Source organism: Akebia trifoliata, chromosome 9 (assembly GCF_017979445.1).
Source record: "Akebia trifoliata isolate Shusen 1 chromosome 9, ASM1797944v1, whole genome shotgun sequence".
In the NCBI taxonomy this organism is placed as follows: Eukaryota; Viridiplantae; Streptophyta; class Magnoliopsida; order Ranunculales; family Lardizabalaceae; genus Akebia; species Akebia trifoliata.
In genome coordinates, this window is record NC_141383.1 from 1,980,769 (window position 1) to 1,998,720 (window position 17,952).

At 35.7% G+C, this 17,952-nt stretch overlaps 1 protein-coding gene across 4 annotated transcripts in view; it reads right to left on the reverse strand.

The window, feature by feature from the left end:
• Positions 1-599: 599 nt before the first annotated feature.
• LOC147394027 (uncharacterized) overlaps positions 600-17,952 on the reverse strand; it is a 31,070-nt gene continuing 13,717 nt past the window's right edge. For 3 of the 4 annotated variants that reach the window (XM_086454770.1, XM_086454771.1, XM_086454772.1), the window contains 7 exons: positions 16,056-16,675; positions 15,922-15,970; positions 15,719-15,844; positions 5,311-5,415; positions 5,082-5,173; positions 4,188-4,341; positions 600-1,166 (listed from right to left, as the gene is read on the reverse strand). In XM_086454770.1, coding sequence (XP_086310896.1) covers positions 900-1,166; positions 4,188-4,341; positions 5,082-5,173; positions 5,311-5,415; positions 15,719-15,844; positions 15,922-15,970; positions 16,056-16,675 — 1,413 coding nt within the window. In that variant the 3' untranslated portion in view covers positions 600-899. The remainder of the gene's footprint in view (positions 1,167-4,187; positions 4,342-5,081; positions 5,174-5,310; positions 5,416-15,718; positions 15,845-15,921; positions 15,971-16,055; positions 16,676-17,952) is intronic. The other variant, XR_015181796.1, reaches the window with a different exon arrangement.

The window sequence follows — 17,952 nt, forward strand, 5'->3', positions numbered from 1 at the left end:
CAATTCATGTATATTGCTTGTATTGCACCATCAATAAAACAATAATTTGAAAGCTTTTGGTAGTATCATGGAGTATTATTAAACACAAAAATTAACAGACGATGTGCATTTAGACAGACTAAACAAAAGAATAAAGAGGATCAAAAGATGCGCTTAAAGGTTAATCGCAAACGTTTACTTCAAGCGGGTATAACTTAACAAACTGAATAGCAAAATCACTATTGTTGTACCAATTCAAAAAGTTCATAATTAGCTTTGGATAATTTTTTGAAGACGTTTGTGTTTGGTGCATTTTACAATCACAAAAAGGTCAGAGCTTTTGGATTATACTTTCTAATTTAAGTAATTTTGATTTAACCATATTTTCGGATATTTCAAGTCCAAACTTATGTTAAGAAGTCATTAAGTATTTTCAAGGTTAGGGTGTTTGTTCGTGCATGGAAATTCATTTTCCATGGATTTTGAAATTCATGGGAAAATGGAAGGGGAAAATGGTAGGATAGAAAAACAGAATTCTATTGTTGCATAAATCTCAAAAAGAGAGTAACAGCTCATCTGACTAAGCATTGTCAAACTGTTACACTACAAGAAACAGTACGAAATTAAACAAGTTTACATGAAATAAGTTGGGATGAGAGGAACTATGTACCGAAGAAGATCAATTAGATTCATGAATTTCATCATCCTGGAAAAAAGTAACTGTACAAACAGCACACAATCCTACTCTTGTCAGTTATAAAACAGCATGAAATCCAGAAATACAATTTGATTAAACTGATCGGACATTCAAGAATAATGTCCATACCTTAAACACTGGTTAATTAAATGGGATGTGGCCCAACCCCAACACTTCTGTGGTCTGCTATGAGTTTTATACAGATGAAGCAGCCAACATCACATCAAAGCTCCAATTTGATTTGTGGGCTCTCGGTGCTCTTGTACTCTATGACCTTCTTTGGGAGTTCTTGCAATACAAAGGTTCCACCATTATAGCCATTCACCAGCATTTTCCCGATTTTCGATCTCCACTCTGAGCCATCATTCTCTTTTTGCCGGTCATGAATGACCCTATCGCAGTAGTTGAGCATTGAACCTAGCCCTGTGTTTGGTGTCCAACCATATTCTTCCAACACCCTTGCCTCTCCTATGGTCAAATCTTCCCCAACCTTACACCATAGTGATGCACAAGTGTAAATGCAAAATTCAACAAAGAAAACAGATGCTTTGATAAAACATATAATACATGAGAGAGAATCATAGCACCCACATCATGATGAGTCTAGGAATGATTTTTGTGAGGATGACCTTGCCAAGGTGCGTGCACGAACACACACAAAAAACAAAAAACCTGATATTCTAGTCCTATGAAAAGATTCCAAACATTGTGATATAACTCTATGGACCTATTCATGAAGCTCATGATGACAATCCACTTAGAATCATAACTAGCGATCAGCAAGTCGCTGATCTTGCAAGGTAGGTTCAGCAAAAGGTTGACCAACTAGGTTACCCAGATATGGATACAACACATATAATGGTATGAGAAATAGAGAGATGATTCCTTGTTTCTTAAAAAGACACGGGCACTCTGATCCAATTTTTGCCTTTTATACCAACTACATTTCTGACAAATGCAATGAAATTTCTAGTATTGCAAAATTTTGTGAGGTATTTAATTTTTATTTGCATAGTAACACTTGCTATAATAATTGAGCATACTTATTGACAAGACACAAAAAAATTGTTAGACATGGGATTTCAGAAATTAAAAGAGAAATATATGACAAGAGAAAATTATAACATCGAAGAATCCATGCAGTATCTGATATAAAAATAAAAATGCAGACCAGGCATCCATTATCATATTGGTCAAATATCCAGATGGTCAATGAGACCAGAACCATGCCACGTGGCACCTAACCATGTGTGTATAAAATAAATAAATAATTAAAACCGTAAGCATATGTATACATATGTGATATATATACTCAATGTAAGATGAGTTTAGCAAAAAATCTCCCAAGTATGATATATGAGCTTGGTAACAAAACCTTGAGTATAAATATTGGAGAAGTGCTTCCACTTAAATAAAATCTCCTGTGAGTTGTGAGTGAAATTAACAAGTAAATAAAGATCTCTATTACTATGTAAGAACGCTAACATAGGTACAAAGCAGCCGCTAAGATTGTTTCTCCACTTTTGGAAGGCAATTCCTCTTTTATTTCATAGAGACCTAGGAGCCAGACCAACACAATTAATGATCAAGCAAACTTCTTCTAAAGCGAATTATTACAACTTAAGGAATTGAATCTCGTTTTTCTTTTCTTTCTTTTTTACCACTCAACACAAAAAACCAAAGATTTAGCTCTTATAAGCTGCCATTGTTCCAACTTTTAAGGTAGTGGCTTAGGTTACTCAAATGGGAGAGAGACAGACAACTTCGTTCAAATGCAAAATTGGATTTCAATACAGCTACCTCTATGGATTTAACAGGTATTAACTATTTCTAAGAGCCTCTCACAAGTTAGATAATTCATTTATGTTCATGTTCACAAAATATACATTCCAAACAAAAATGAAGTTCCTCTAGAGCAAGGTGTCTCCTCTTAGTCGTCTACAACTCGAATCAAATCTTTATATAATTGAACCTTATGGCCAAATTGCTGTCAACGAAAATTGTGTGATTTTAGGTGAGAATCCTATGATTCTAGAACAATTCACAACCAATGTACTAAATTTTGGTTTCAATGTCTATTTTGGTCAGCATGGAAATGAAATAGTTCTGTTAGTGTGGAAATTAATATGATTTTCATGGAAATGTTGTGAAAATTATGAAAATATCGACAACATCTTTATTGAAACTAAAAAAATATTTAGAAAATTCCAGGTCAAGTGCATTGGCCTATGTGGCCAACCATGAGAGGAAAAAATCTCCGACATGCATGGGAAAATATTTAGATAATTCCTGCCTGGTCAAGTGGATTGACTTCCCTGACCAACCACAAGAGGAAAAAGTCTCACATCATGCATGTGATTAATCCCCGTTAGGCCATAAGGGAAGCTCGCAAACTTTACTCATGTTTAGACAAGCCACGCTATAGCCATTACTAACAGCAATGCATGGCACTCAGGCGATAACCAAGGGAAGAGGATGTAGTGCACAGTGCAGGTGTATTTGCAAACCCTAAGAGGATAGATGGATCTACCTCCAGCATAGACCATTGAGCAAGCCATTGTGGAGGTTCATACAACAGTTGGGCCACTCGAAATGGATCTTAGTGCAAGCTGCAGATAAGGAACATGCGGGAGGTGAGTGACAAAAGTGAAAGCACTCATTGTGGAACATTCGAGAGGTGTGCCAATGGGGGAGTGTTCATAACAGGTGAAAACACCAGTTGTGGGTCAATGCCAATGCATCAACACAAAAATGCACATATGCTGCCCTGATTGGTTGCTTGGGTAGTGCACTGATGTGTGAGTGTACACAACAGGTCAAAGCATCTACCATGTCTCGTTCGGCAGTGCATCGATGCAGAAGTGTTCACAGTAGGTGTAAGCACCCGGCATGGGCCATTCAGGCGGTACACTGACAAGGGAGCAGGTACATTTTATTCCTTAATTTTCCCTTTTTTCTTATTTCTTCTTCTCTTATTTTATTCCTTTCTTCTTTGTGAGGTACATTGTCACAGGACGACCAGGTCTTTCTTTATTTTTTCCCTCGTAATTCTTCTATCTTCTATCTTCTTCTCTTCCCTTGTTCTACTTTATGGGGTGCACCACTGGTGATCAAGCAATGCACCATTTTTCTCTTTCTGTATTTCCTTACTAAGGTTAGAGGTGAAGTAAGCATCAGAATAGAAAACAAGAGATGCAAAATATTCATAACCAATCGTCTAGTCATAGAGAGCTTGGCTATGCATGATTGACTGGACAATGTGCAATAAAGGAAAGAGCTTCTAAAACAGTTAACAAGTAATGTAGTAATGTTTGAATAGTGTGTTTTAATCTTTAATTGGAGTGTGATAAATAATTTTAAAAAATTAGGGTGTAATAAGTAAAAATTGGGATGCCAATAGCAGCTCTATAAAATAATCACCCCAATGAGCATTATGAAAATTCAAACCACTTAAAAAGTAATGTAGTACTTCAAACCAATTCTAACAGTAGATCAAGCAAACAAGGATTACCAACAACGATCTGTTCTCAATAAGAGTCGCCCTGCTACTTCCGGAAAGCTTCATGGCGATCACCAACCGTTTAATCTGCCAATCAATCGGTAGAGAGTCCACTAGCTCAAAGAAGTATGTTGCATAGCCGTATTCTGGACGTTCAAGAACTATTCTGTATTTAATTAGATTCAGAAGTCAATCGATCACCCAATACAGTAAATTGATTGAAAGCCTGATAATGATTTGAGGTAGGGCTGTCAATGGATCGGATCAGACCTGAAATCCTATCCATTCCGATCCAATAACTTTGGGTATGGATTGATGTTTTGGATTCCAATAAGGATCTGATTCAATAAGGTTTCGATCTGATATCTTATTAAATCGGATCTGGATCAACCATGTCCTGATCTGATAAGGACCCGATCCAATAATATGGTAGAAAGTATATAAATTATGCTATATATTTGTTAAGATATATAACGTACTTAGATTTTATATATAAAATTGGGTTTGGCCTGATCCAGACCCTATTCAATTGTTAATGGATCAGATCTGGGTCTTAATAATGAGATCCAATATAAAAAACGATCTGATAAGGGTCTGATCCTTATTGGATCAGTACTAAATCAACCCCAATCTGATCCAGATCCGATCCATCCATTGACAGCCCTAATTTGAGGTATACATCTCAGACTGTCTTGGCTGAGCATTCTCGAGTACAAATACAAGAATATATCTTGGATTATCTCATAGTGTCTTAGTCAAGACATCTCATTTTTCAACAGATCGAGATGCACATCAAACCATAACTCTCGAGTCTAGACCATGAGTATGCTTTCAAAAATGGGATATTTCTGATCTACAAAAAAAGAAATGAAAATAGACTGAGGCAATTATCTTCCAATACTGCACCTGTTGTGTCTTTCAAAGACAAATATAAATGATTGGAGGTCTCGACACCATCCCCACTGAACGGGCCACTTCCGAAATTGTAGATAACGTGTCTGCGGATACAGTTTGTAAATGATAAGAACCATTAAGCATAAGTAGTTTATGCAATTAAATGAAAGATAACTCACTGAAAAAATTAATGTTGTTGAAGTCCAATTCAAACATTAAAATCATAGAGGAAACTTCTTGCCTGCTCCACTAGTGAAATTAAACAAGCCAAGCAATAACTAGGCTTCAATCCCTTCATGCATCGTAATGGAGCAAACTTTAAGAAAGAGGCCCGCTGAGAAAATAGCTGAAATGGTCCCAAATAAAATAAAATGATCATTAAAAGTTGAACCACATGAAAACTAAGTAACTAATGACTAGTATAAAATTCATATGGATCACTACTATGATATAAAAAAAATGTTTTGCCACTCAGCAGCACTATGCTCTAATAGATTCACCACTCACTTTACACATATAGAAATAATTCACAAAAGTAAACCACATAGTTATGATATGATCCGTACTATTCGGCCTGTTGAATAACTCTATTTTATTAGTTTTTTGTCTTTTCCACTTATTAAACTTGTAATCACCTTTAAAGTATAATTAGGACTTAGTAATTAATCTAATTTTAGAGTTCTCTCAATTCAACTTAGTATCAAAGCCCCCCTCCCCCCCCTTCCTCTTTTTTTCCTTCCCCCCTCCTTGCTACAAGGTGAGAATTAGTGATAAAAGGACCAACAGACTTCATAAGCATGTCGGCAAACTAATCTGAAGAAAGTATGAAGATTGTCTGGAAATCACCAAATCAAACTTTCTCTCTAAGAAAGCGAATATCAACCTCAATATACTTAGTTCTTTCGTAAAGAACTGAATTAGAAGCAAGCATGATAACAGACTTGTTATTACAAAATAAAATAGAACCAGAAATAGGAAATCCCAACTTTGTCAGCAAAGATCGAAGTCAAACTAATTCCCATATGCCAAGGGCCATAGCACGATACTCAGCTTCAGTAGAAGATGAGAAACCTCATTAAGTTTCTTACTTTTCTATGAGATAAGGTTATCATCATAAAAAGTACAAAAACCAGAGATAGATATCATATATGTGAGAGAACCAACATAATCAGCATCTATAAAATAAGACAAATGCGATTGAACAGTAGAAAAGTATAAAAGCCCAAGACCAAGACGTGACTTCAAGTAGCAAAGAATACGATAAACGGCATCAAGATAAAAAGTGCACGAAGTATGCATGAACTAACTGACCGCAAAGGACAAATATGGTCTAGTGCTAATTAGATAAATCAAACGATCTACACGTCTCTCTTAAGAAAAAGGATCTGATAAAAGATCCCCAGAGTCGGTATGAAGACAATGATTCTGATCCATAAGGGAAGAAGCAGGACGACAACCAAGCATCCTAGTGTCCTAAAGAAGATCAAATGTGTATTTCCCCTGGGTTAGCAAAATACCACGACCAAAGCAGGCCACTTCTATCCCCCAAGAAATACTTGAGTGGACCCAAGTCTTCAACCTCAAAAATACGACCCAATAGCACCTTAACTTTGTCAATTCACTGTGCATTATCTCCAGTCATAATCATATCATCCACATAAACCAAGACAATGGTAAAACGACCATCCACTCCTCGACGAACAAAACAAATATGATCCAAGTATCATATGGAAAACTCCAGAAATAAAATAACCTCAGAATATTGTTGAATCTAAGCTCGTGAGGACTGCTTCAAGCCATACAAAGATTTAAGAATGCGGCATACCTTCCCAGAATACTCCCCTTGAAGACGAAACTTAAGATAAGGGTCCATATACATAAACTCAATCAAGTCACCATTTAGAAAAGCATTATTCACATCAAGTAGGTGAAGTGGCTAGGAGTTACACACAGCTAAAGAGAAGCAGTTGAACAATTGAGAGTTTGGCAACAGGAGCAAACGTGGCAACCAAATCTTTTCCTGAAGTCTGTGTCAATCCCTTAGCAATTAAGCGTGCCTTATATCGATCAACAGTACCATCGATGAGATATTTCACGATGAAGACCCATTTACAATCAATCGTCCGCTCCCCAGATGGGAAACTAATGAACTCCTAGGTATTATTTTTCTGCAAAGCATCCATCTCAATAGTCGTAGCTTTAGTCCATCAAGGGTCTCGCAAAGCCTCTGATACAAACCGAGGAACTCGAATAGAATCAGTAGTTGCAAGGTAGGCCTGATAAGAGGAAGAAAGACCCTGATAGAAAATAAACTAGGCAATAAGATGATCAATAACACACCCTTACTTACCTTTGCGAAGGGCAATAGATAAGTGAGAGTCATAAATAGAAAGGATAAGAACAGGTATATGTGTAAAGGTAGAAGATGATACATCTGAATCCAAGGAGGAGTTTGGCAAGGGTGTAGAGAGGCAAGAGCGACAAGTGTAGACCTCAAGTGTCGGCAAAAATGGAGAAAATTTGAAAACAACAACACTATAGGAAAAGGATTATGCAAAGTAGGAGAGTCTTGCAAAGTAAATGTGGCATGAAAATATGAAACATTTTTAAAGAAAGTGACATTAAGATGACACAGTGAGAAACTAGACTATAACACCGATACCCTTTTGACATAGAGGAATAACGCATCGAATGACTTTATCATCTAATACTGTGTGATAGAGAGTCGTGTCCTAAACAAAGCACGTGCACCCAAAGACTCGAGGTGTAATGGAGAAGAGAATACTATCAAGTTGAAGGACATGAAGAGGCGCATGTCCCTCTAAAGTGAGATTCGGAACACGGTTAAGAAGAAAAATTGCAGTAAGGACAACCATATTCCAATATGTTTTAGAAACATGCAATCTTCGAACGAAGAAGACAGCAGACAATGTTCATGAAGTGGCGTTTATTGCGTTCTGCCACCCCATTCTGTTGAAGAGTATAAGGGCAAGTTAACTGGTGAAGCATACCATGCTTATGAAGATAGGAGCGAATCCCATTAGATATATAACCCCCCCCCCTCTTACTTATCGGACCGACCTAAGGGATTTAACAATGATATTATATTGAGTCTGAATCATTTTAAGAAAGTTAACAAAAATAAAGAGTACCTCAGAATGAGAACGCACTAGATAAACCCAAGTGCAACGAGAATAATCATCTATAAATGTAACATAATATCTATGACTATTAAAAACAGTAACAGAAGAAGGCCCCCACACATCAGAATGAACTAAATCAAATATTACATTAAATCAATGCATACGAGGAATATAAGAAGTACGTGTGTTTACAAAGTTCACACAGAGCACTGAAATTTGTATCCATAATAAGCAATTTTTAAAGTAGAAAATAAAGAACATAAGTGCTGAAAATTGGCATGTCCTAAACGAGCATGCCATAAATCTAGAGTCTGAGATGAAAAAGTGTCTCCCAGAGGACGGAACAACAGTAGGTTGAGATCCAAATAAGAACAACCCATCCCACTCATAGCCCTTGCCAAAAATCTTTCTCAAAATCGAGTCCTAAAAAATACAATGAGTAGGAAAAAAATAACTGAACAATTTTGAGATTTAATAATACTACTTATAAACAAAAGATTAAAGGATAGGTAAGGGGCATGAAGCAGAGAATCTAGGGAAATCCCAAAAGATAAAGGGATGATACCCTTATTGTGGATAGGTGTAAGAGATTCATCAACAAGGCGAACCTCCCTATGGGTAGTAGGAAAAACAAAAGTAAAATGACTAGACTCACTGGTCATGTAATCAGAGGCACCAGAATCAATAACCCATGTCAGAAAAGTAAAGCCAGAATGAGTAACCTGAAAAGCAAATGATGCACCTAAAGACATAGTAATTGAAGCCACAGTTGAAGATGAGTGAGTGTGAACATGAATCTGATCATAGACAATAGTGGCAATCTGAGTCTGTAGCTGTTGCAAATCAATAATGCCAAGTGAAAAAAAAGGATCAGTGAGAGGAATGGAAGATGACTCTGCTATAGCGGCACAATGAGCAAATTGTCCCAAAGATGGAGTAGCGGGAGATCGCAACAGATGGGGATGGAGCTAAAAGCAACGGGCCTTCTCATGGCCATCCTTCCCACAATGACTACAAGTAAGGTCACTCCCTTTACCACGACCATAACTGCCATGACCACGATTCCCAAATTCTGGGGTACTCGAGTTGGCTGCTAGAGCCATCTGATCTATAGCTGGAGCAGAAAGAATGTCAGGGATCTGAGCCTGAGACGAAACAATACAACGACGACGTTCATGACTATCAATAGTCACAAATATCTCAAATAAATGAGGTAAAGGAGTGGTATTAAAGATTTTTAAGCCCGAAGTGCCTCAAATTCAGGGCGTAAACCCATGAGAAACTGGTATGTCTGTTGTCAAGTAATCTTTTTAACCATTAGCTACTTCTGTAGATAACTTAACCTTAGACTCATAATGAGAAAGCTCCTCCGAACGAGATTGAAGAAACCTAAAATAATCAGCTACACTCTGTGTTCCTTGAGTAGCTTGGGCAATATCTCAATAAAGCTCATAGATTCTCAAGTCATTCCTAACGTGAGCATATGTCTAAGTGATGGTTGACCACAAAGATGGAACAATTTCTTGATACATAACATGGTATAAATCCATTGCTCCATAGTCATCCAAGAATAGTGCAGTTATCAATCTCCCACTGTTCAAATTTAGGATCAGTGAGGGGTGGTTTAGTGACGGTGCCCAAAAGCCATCCAGATTTACTTTTACTACCCAAATAAAGTCGCACAGACCAGGACCAGGACTAGAAATTCCAACCATCTAGTAGGACATTGGCTATACGTTGGACTAAGGAATTTGCCCCAAGAGTTATGTTGGAATCCTTGGTCTCGTGAGTTGTCATCAATGCGAACTATGAACAACAAAAACTTTGGATCAAAAGGCGATCTCCCGGAGTCGTACTATTGAAGGGCAGCAACAAGGACAAAAAAATGATGGCAGCACCTCTGTTGTTATCGAAGGGTTAACACAACCCTAAAATAATCACCTAGTTGTTGTCAGCAGCACCAAACACTAGCCCAGTTGCTGTCGCTCACACCTAAACAACCATTGTTGTTGTCGTAGGGCAGAAAAGCTGCTACTGACTGTTGTAGGCAGCACCAAAACAAACATTGTTGTTGTCGTAGGGAATCAAACACTACCCCAGTTGATGTCGCACAAACCTAAACAGTCACTACTGCTGTCGTAGGGCACCTAACACTAGCCCAATTGATGTCGCACAAACCTAAACAGCCACTACTGCTATCGTAGGGCACCAAACACTAGCCCAGTTGATGTCGCATAAACCTAAACAGCTACTGCTGCTATCGTAGGGCAAAAAAGATGCTACTAGTTGTTGTTGGCAGCAACAAAATAGCCACTGCTGCTGTCGTAGGGTAGAAAAGATGCTACTAGTTGTTGTTGGCAGAACCAAAACAGCCATTGCTACTGTCATAGGGCAAAAAAGATACTAATGGGAGCTATCGCAAGTCAATGACTGCTGTCACAGGGTTATTACAGCCCCAAACTCTAGTCCAATACCCTAACGTAGAATAGGAACACAACGCAGAAAAATTATTGCAGCATGTGATTAAATCCCTATCGCAAAAAGAAATAAAAGGCCCCCGAAGGGGAGAAGATTTAATGAAACTCCTCTAAACTAGGGTTTAGTGAATAAAGAGAAGAAGAAAGAAAGGAAGGAGAACCAAGGAGACGGGACAAAATTTCATGACTTCGATTCCAAAAAGATTTTGAGAAGAATAATTGTCAAGTCTCAATCTGAGAGCTTATGTCACACCCCAAAAACTCAACCTGAATCCCCATGATTCCCAAGTTGAATCCAAAGGCATGATATATTACTCATATCATGATAAGCTATATATAGACATAAATGACAATTAAATAATTATATGTCATACCTGATCATTGTCCAACAAAGCATATATGTATCCTCAAACATTAGTACGCTTGACATATATACATAAAACAGTAACGACATAATATTATGCTCATAATTACATAAGAAAACGATAGCGGAAGACTTGAACCTAACTCTAGTCCAAGACTCGTTAGTAGTAGTACCTATACTCCTCTCCTAGAAGTTTGGACTGATCATCTGGTACTGAGCCTCCTCGGAAGGATCACCTAAATCAGGTGCGCCTGATATTTGTGATGTCGTAGGGGTGAATAACAGGGGAATTACCCAGTAGGGGAATCTTACAATTCTAAATAATAACACCCTATATGTAGTTTAAACATTCTAGGCTTTCGTAAATCATTCAACTTTTGATAATCATAATATAACTAAAAACATAAACATTGAAGTCGTAAAGCAGAGTAAATAATTGTGACACTTTTCAAATATCTGAAAAATAATAATAGTTCATAATATAACAACAAATGACAAAGGACTATAATAGAGAGTTGAGTGGTCACAACTGTTGAGAACAACTTAGTCAAGATACAATTATTCCAATACTCTACCAGTGTGGAATTCCACTATTAGTTCCTGATTCTATGGCCAGTCTCTTCCGCATTTGGGTAAATGTTTTCTAGCTCAAGTTAGTTGTTGACCAAAGCCATAAAAAACGGGTCAAATCAAATAAGTCATTCTTTCTTGACTACTCTAGACTATTAATGATCATTAACTAACTATCTTTATCTATGACAATCTAGCGTGCGTGTGATCCTTAATGTACTCCATATTTATACACTATCTTTACAACTTGTTCTCTATTAAAGATAGAAAGAAAATTCTCGGATTATTGTTGTGATGTTGTGTTCTTATGCATCCCATAATACATAAGAACTCAAACAACGCAACCGTTATCCTGGAATAACAACTAGTTCTGGAAATGTCACAGCCCGTTATTTTTTATAGGTCTTCACAATCTCTTTAATAAATCACTAAAATACTACATATAGATATTTGTTTTCTTTTCAAAATGTATAGAAAACAAAACATACAAGTGTCTTTAAATACCCAGTCCACTCTTAAATGTAAATCATTACCGTTCTTTTTCTTTTTTTCTCTTTTCTTTTTCTTTCTTTCGTGCCTTCCACGACCATTAGCCGAAGCATCTCTCTCCTTCGTGTCTTACTCGACAATTAACTGAAGCATCTCTTATTCATGCCTTACTCGATATAAGCCGAAGCATTTCTCTCATTCGTATCTTACACAATCTATGACTGAAACATCACCTCCTTTCGTGGCTTATATGGCATACGCCAATGCATCTCACTAACTGGGTATTCTAAAAAACACGCATTACAATGAAGAACTCCTTTTCACATTTTACTCAAATAAATTACTTTTCTCGCCCAAATTTTTTTAATTTAAGAATTACAACATATAAAAATCAGCAAGTTAAAATTTCAAAGTTTAAGCATACACAAAATCAGCAAATTTTACTTGAAATTAAATTCCATGCATGCTTTTGAAAATAATAAAACATATGTGAAATGTGAAAAAAAAAAAAATAGTTAGCTTTTCTTTTGTAACTAAATTATATCCATGCTTTAGAAATACTAAAATACATGTAACACATTAAAAAATTATATATATATACAAAAATATTTAGTTTTTTTTTTTTTTAAATATACTATCAATTATACTGTAAAAATACAAAAATCAGCAACTTCTTTAGTTATTGTATTTCTTTTTTTTGTATAAAATACAAAATAAAATACGTATAAATGTGTACAAAAAATAGTAACTTCATTGGTATTCCATTCTAGCATAAAAAAGATGTAATAAAATGCAAAAACAACTTTTATAGTTGCTAGTTTTTTTTTAGTATGAATAATTCATGTACATGCTTTTGGAAGTAACTACAAAGAATTTTGTTTTAAATTACAAAATAAGAAATATTTTAGGACTACAAAACAAATTATATTTTAAACTAAAAATTTCATAAATTATTTTTTTTAAATATTCCTAAGACTATCACAAAGAATTGAAACAACCTAACCCCTTATTCTTCTCTTTTCCTTTCCTCATTTCCTTTCTCTTCCTTCTTTTTTTCAATGTGTGAAGAAGTTGAAACAGAAATATCTATATTTACCAAAAATTTAATTCTATTAGAATCTTCTAAAGCAAAATGGACTTTGGTTAGTTTGACTTAGTGAAAATTGGTTGGTCAATCTTTTTTTTTTTTGGACATTACAACTTGACAAGAATTTATAATAATAAAAAAGTCGAAAGAAAAAAATGCCCTTACATAAAAGAAATAAATAAAAGTTATTACTAGAAAACAACTAGGACTAAAATAACAACTAGATTATTTCCAATAATACTAAGACCATGGGCCTATAAAACAAATAAACCCAAAAAAACAGAAATAAAATCCTAAAAATGAAAATTAAATAAAATAAAATCTACACTTCAAACTTTGATGTCCCCATCACTTTTCCTAAAACCAAAATCCCAACAACCCTCATCCTTAGATCGAACCAAAAAATCTTGCACAAGCAACCTTTTTACAGAACACAGAGTACAAAAGGGAACTGCTCTTGAAGCAAAGATTCAACATATCAATAGTCCTCTAAAAATAGCATCGTATTCCCTTTTCAACCTTGAAAGTAGTCCTAGATCCAAATTCCGAAGAAATTTTGCAATGCCCTTTCAAACATTACAACCATAAAACTGACCACTCTCCCAAGTCCCAACTCTTACAACACTTCCATACTATGCATTAATAATTCTCTTCCACAAACTATCACCCTTCGTCCCAAAATGCCACAACCATTTTCAAAGAGTGTCGAATTCATTAATTTGATTTGCTAAAATCAAGACCTCCATTTTTTGGGAGGAACGGAAAACTTCCAATTGATTAAGTGGAATTTATGATTCCCTTCATTAAAAACAAAAAATACTATAAGGAGCTTATATAAACACATTTCCACATCCCAATGATTTCATACTGTCGCTAAACGAAACCGTGGCATTTTGGGGCATAGGATGATCGATCTTATAGAATCCTTGCCACCACTAAGCAAGAAATGAAAGCCTGGAAAAACTATTTCAACTAGAAGATAGGGTCTATTTAGCCCACTACCCCATCGATCAACATCTATACAATATAGTTTACATGATCAAAGATAAATATACATAAAAGAAAATCTTCCACAAAACTAACCATACAAAAGCAAGTAATAAAATTTGTTAACATACTATGAGCATGAACCCAACTATTTATGATTGCAAACAATGGACTCTTGAAGGGCAAACATCTCCATGAGAAACATTATTTTTTTGATAGGTATGCAAGAGAAGGTGGGGTGTTTTGATTGGTATTAACATTCCATGAGAAATAATATTATTTTACAATAGTGGCGTAGGAAGGTAACGCGAATTTTACTAGATCAGAGTAATGATACTCCACGTAACAAGGACATAGACACGCGTCAATGTCCAACACAGGTACAAGTTGTTTAACATGGTGCCTTTGAGAAGCCCGAAAAGCCAACATGTCCACGCACATGTATTCTATTACAGTTATATGAAACTCAATAGGTTTTTTCAAATATATATTAGGAAAGAAATATATGCAAGTAAAAGAAAATACTTCCATAAGCCATTATTAAGTATTGGTGTCCAACATAGGCATGAGTGCCTAACATGGAGTATGTGAAAAGCTAAAAAAGTTGACATGTCGGTATGTGTATTATGATATAGCTATAGAAATTCTTTTAAATAAAATTTAGAAAATCAATATATGAAAAGTAAAAGAAAAAATTTATGTACACTAGTACATAATAAAATATATACTTTTAATACCAATCATGGTTGTGCTTAGCATAATAAATTAGTGTATGAAGGATGGATAAGAAGTCAAATTTTAATAAAAATAATTAAAATTAAGTGACACTACTATGGGTTATAAAGTTAACTGCCAAGTTTCGATACATGTCTGATGTGTCAAAATCCTAGAAATGAAGAGTACTTGTTACATAAATAACACTTGCAGAGAGAATGAAAAATTCCAAAACAAAAATGTTAGAATTAAGTCCTGAAAACATAAAGAATTCTTGGTAACAAGTATCACAGATCAACTTTGAGATACACATACCAGCATTTTTCACAGCTAAGGTGTGAGAGGCATTTAACCAGTAAAACCTTGAGGTGCAAACCTCAAGAGCACGTATTATTGGATAAATAAATAGTTGAATATATAAATCGAAGAAATAAATAGAATAATTTTAATAAAGAGTAAAACAGGGGACAAATCTGAAAAGGCAAAAAAAAAAAAAAAATACTACACTTAGCAATTCCACAGTGCAAGGTATTTCATCCAAATATAAATACTGAACTAATCAAAATCATATTAAAAAATGAACACCACCCATGGCTTCATACCTCCAACTTTTCAAGTTTCAACCCCACAATATTTAGTGCTGTCTCTTGCTCTTATAATCACATAATATGGAAATTTAAATAATAAATAGTTGTATAGGCTTATATGGTAAATCAAATCAAATTGATTCCCACAAAAAGAACAAAAAAAAATGTGAAAAGGCAATAAAACTAGAAAAAGCAGTTGGACAAAAGACCAAGTAAGAAATTGATGCCAACCTTAGAAATCACATTTTCTAGATCTACAAAGCTGTTTTCATTGGATGAGATATCCAAGGCATCCTCACTCTCCGTGTCCCCGTACAGCATAATTTCATCAATCGTTATCCCTTTGTCAATTAAAACCTGCACAGGTGAAATTTCGATGAAGGTTGATAACACTATTCTTATCAAATACACACTCTGGAACATTCTCATAATACCTGAAGAAGTCCAGGCGCATCTTCTTCTAGTGCTGTTTCAACCGAATCCCTGTAGCCCATTTCAAGTAAGCTTATATTATTGCAAAATGTAGAGATTATTGGGGGGGAAATAGTACAAAGTTACAAGGAATTACGTGGCAGTCTTTTTTCTTTTCCGTCTACAATTGATGCCTCTAGGTTTAGCACTTTTTGAAACACTAACGTCATATTCAATGGACAACGGCACAGCTCTCTGTAAGCATGTCAAATTTCCGGAATAATCTATGTTAAAATCTTTTCTGGACATTAACAACATAATCCTTTGTTGCAATGGCATATGGTCTAACTCATCTTCGTAAAATTTATCAGAGATTCCCACTTCGGCCTTCACTGGTAGCATCACATTGTTATTTATAAACATACCCAGAGAATTCTTGCAAGGGCTTTCTAAAGCATTCTCCAAGGTTTCAACCTTCACTTTCACAGGAAAGGTTGGCAGAGATGATGAACCAAGCATATTGTTAGGATTAGCAGCCACTATGGATTTTGGTGAGCATTGTGGAATTATAGAAGACATTCCAGCAATGTCACTGCTTGAAGAATCAAACTCTGAAGTTCCGAACTGCTGGGAATCATTAGTTTCAGGAATTCCATGAGAATCATTTCCATCAACTGAGTATAGTTTCTCAACCAAATGACTCTCTTCCTCTACTTTTCTCGCACTATGTTGATTAGTATCGTCCTTTAGACAAGCAGACTGCCCAACAGAAACTTCCTGTGTAAGATAAATTTAAGAAGAAATATTATGCATAGAATACCAACAAAGGCACATCTAGTGAATTGAAGGACATTATCCTCAACTTGTCCTAGAAATTGTAGAATGTAATGGACAGTATGACACTTTTTAGTACAAAAAATGTATTTAATGGAATAGAGAACAACAAATCAACCAACTTGCATGGTGAAAGATGTCAAGTTAGCATTTGGAAGCACAAGTAACGAGTTTAAGCTAAATTATAGCAAGAAAAAAAAAAGTCAACAAAAAATTCTCAAGTATTATCACTGTGTGTGGGGATCCAACAACAGTCACATTGAGAAAACGACAAATCAACCAACTTGCACAGTGAAAAATGTCAAGTTAGCATCTTTTCTTTTTTTTCAATAAAAAATGTCAAGTTAGCATTTGGAAGCACAACCAAAGTGTTTAAGCTAAATTATAGCAACAACAAAAAAGCAACAAAAACTCTCAAGGACAATCTCCACAAACAGCGCCCCCCCCCCCCCCCCCCCCCCCCCCCAACAAATATTTTAAGATGTGTGGCACTTATAGTAGATGAGTTCGAATAAGAAAAAACCTCACTGAAACCAAGCAATGAAATTAGCTCTGGTATAACCCCCCACCCTCAACCTTGCAAAAGAAAGAATAAACTTACGACTCAAATTGCCTTGCATCTTCCTAATTGCCGTGAAGATGGGGGTGGATCAGTTCATTGGGGCACATTTTACACTATTACCAACCTGTTCAAGTACATAAGAACTTCTTACAAAAGTCATGCATACCCAGTGTAGTAATTGTGCTCTTTGCCATTACTAACAACATATGTAACTCGAGCAAGTTATTCAGCAAAAATGCACAGAATGAATGTGTAAATGGAGAAAGCCAAACAAAGGGTAGACTTCCCCACCTTAGAAAGAGAAATGATCTTAACATAGCCTAACTTGTTATTTTTTCATACACAAAGTGACAGGAGGCTGGTCAGTACCAGAAGTAAGAGGAGCAGAGGTTGCAACTAGAATAGGTCACAAAGACTGAACATGGGGTATTCCCTAATTGTCATGAAATCCACGCATTTTCTGTTACATTGGTATTTTAGAAACACCCCCCTGTAAAATTGGTGATATTAGGTCTACCCCCCTTGACGATATGTTGTTTTTTCTTGATGATTTAACAGTGAAATTTTGATATAGTAATTTAAGTTTTTTACAGAGCATTTTGACAAAAGTCAAAATTTCACCATAAAATCATCAAGAAAACAAAACGTGGACTTACGG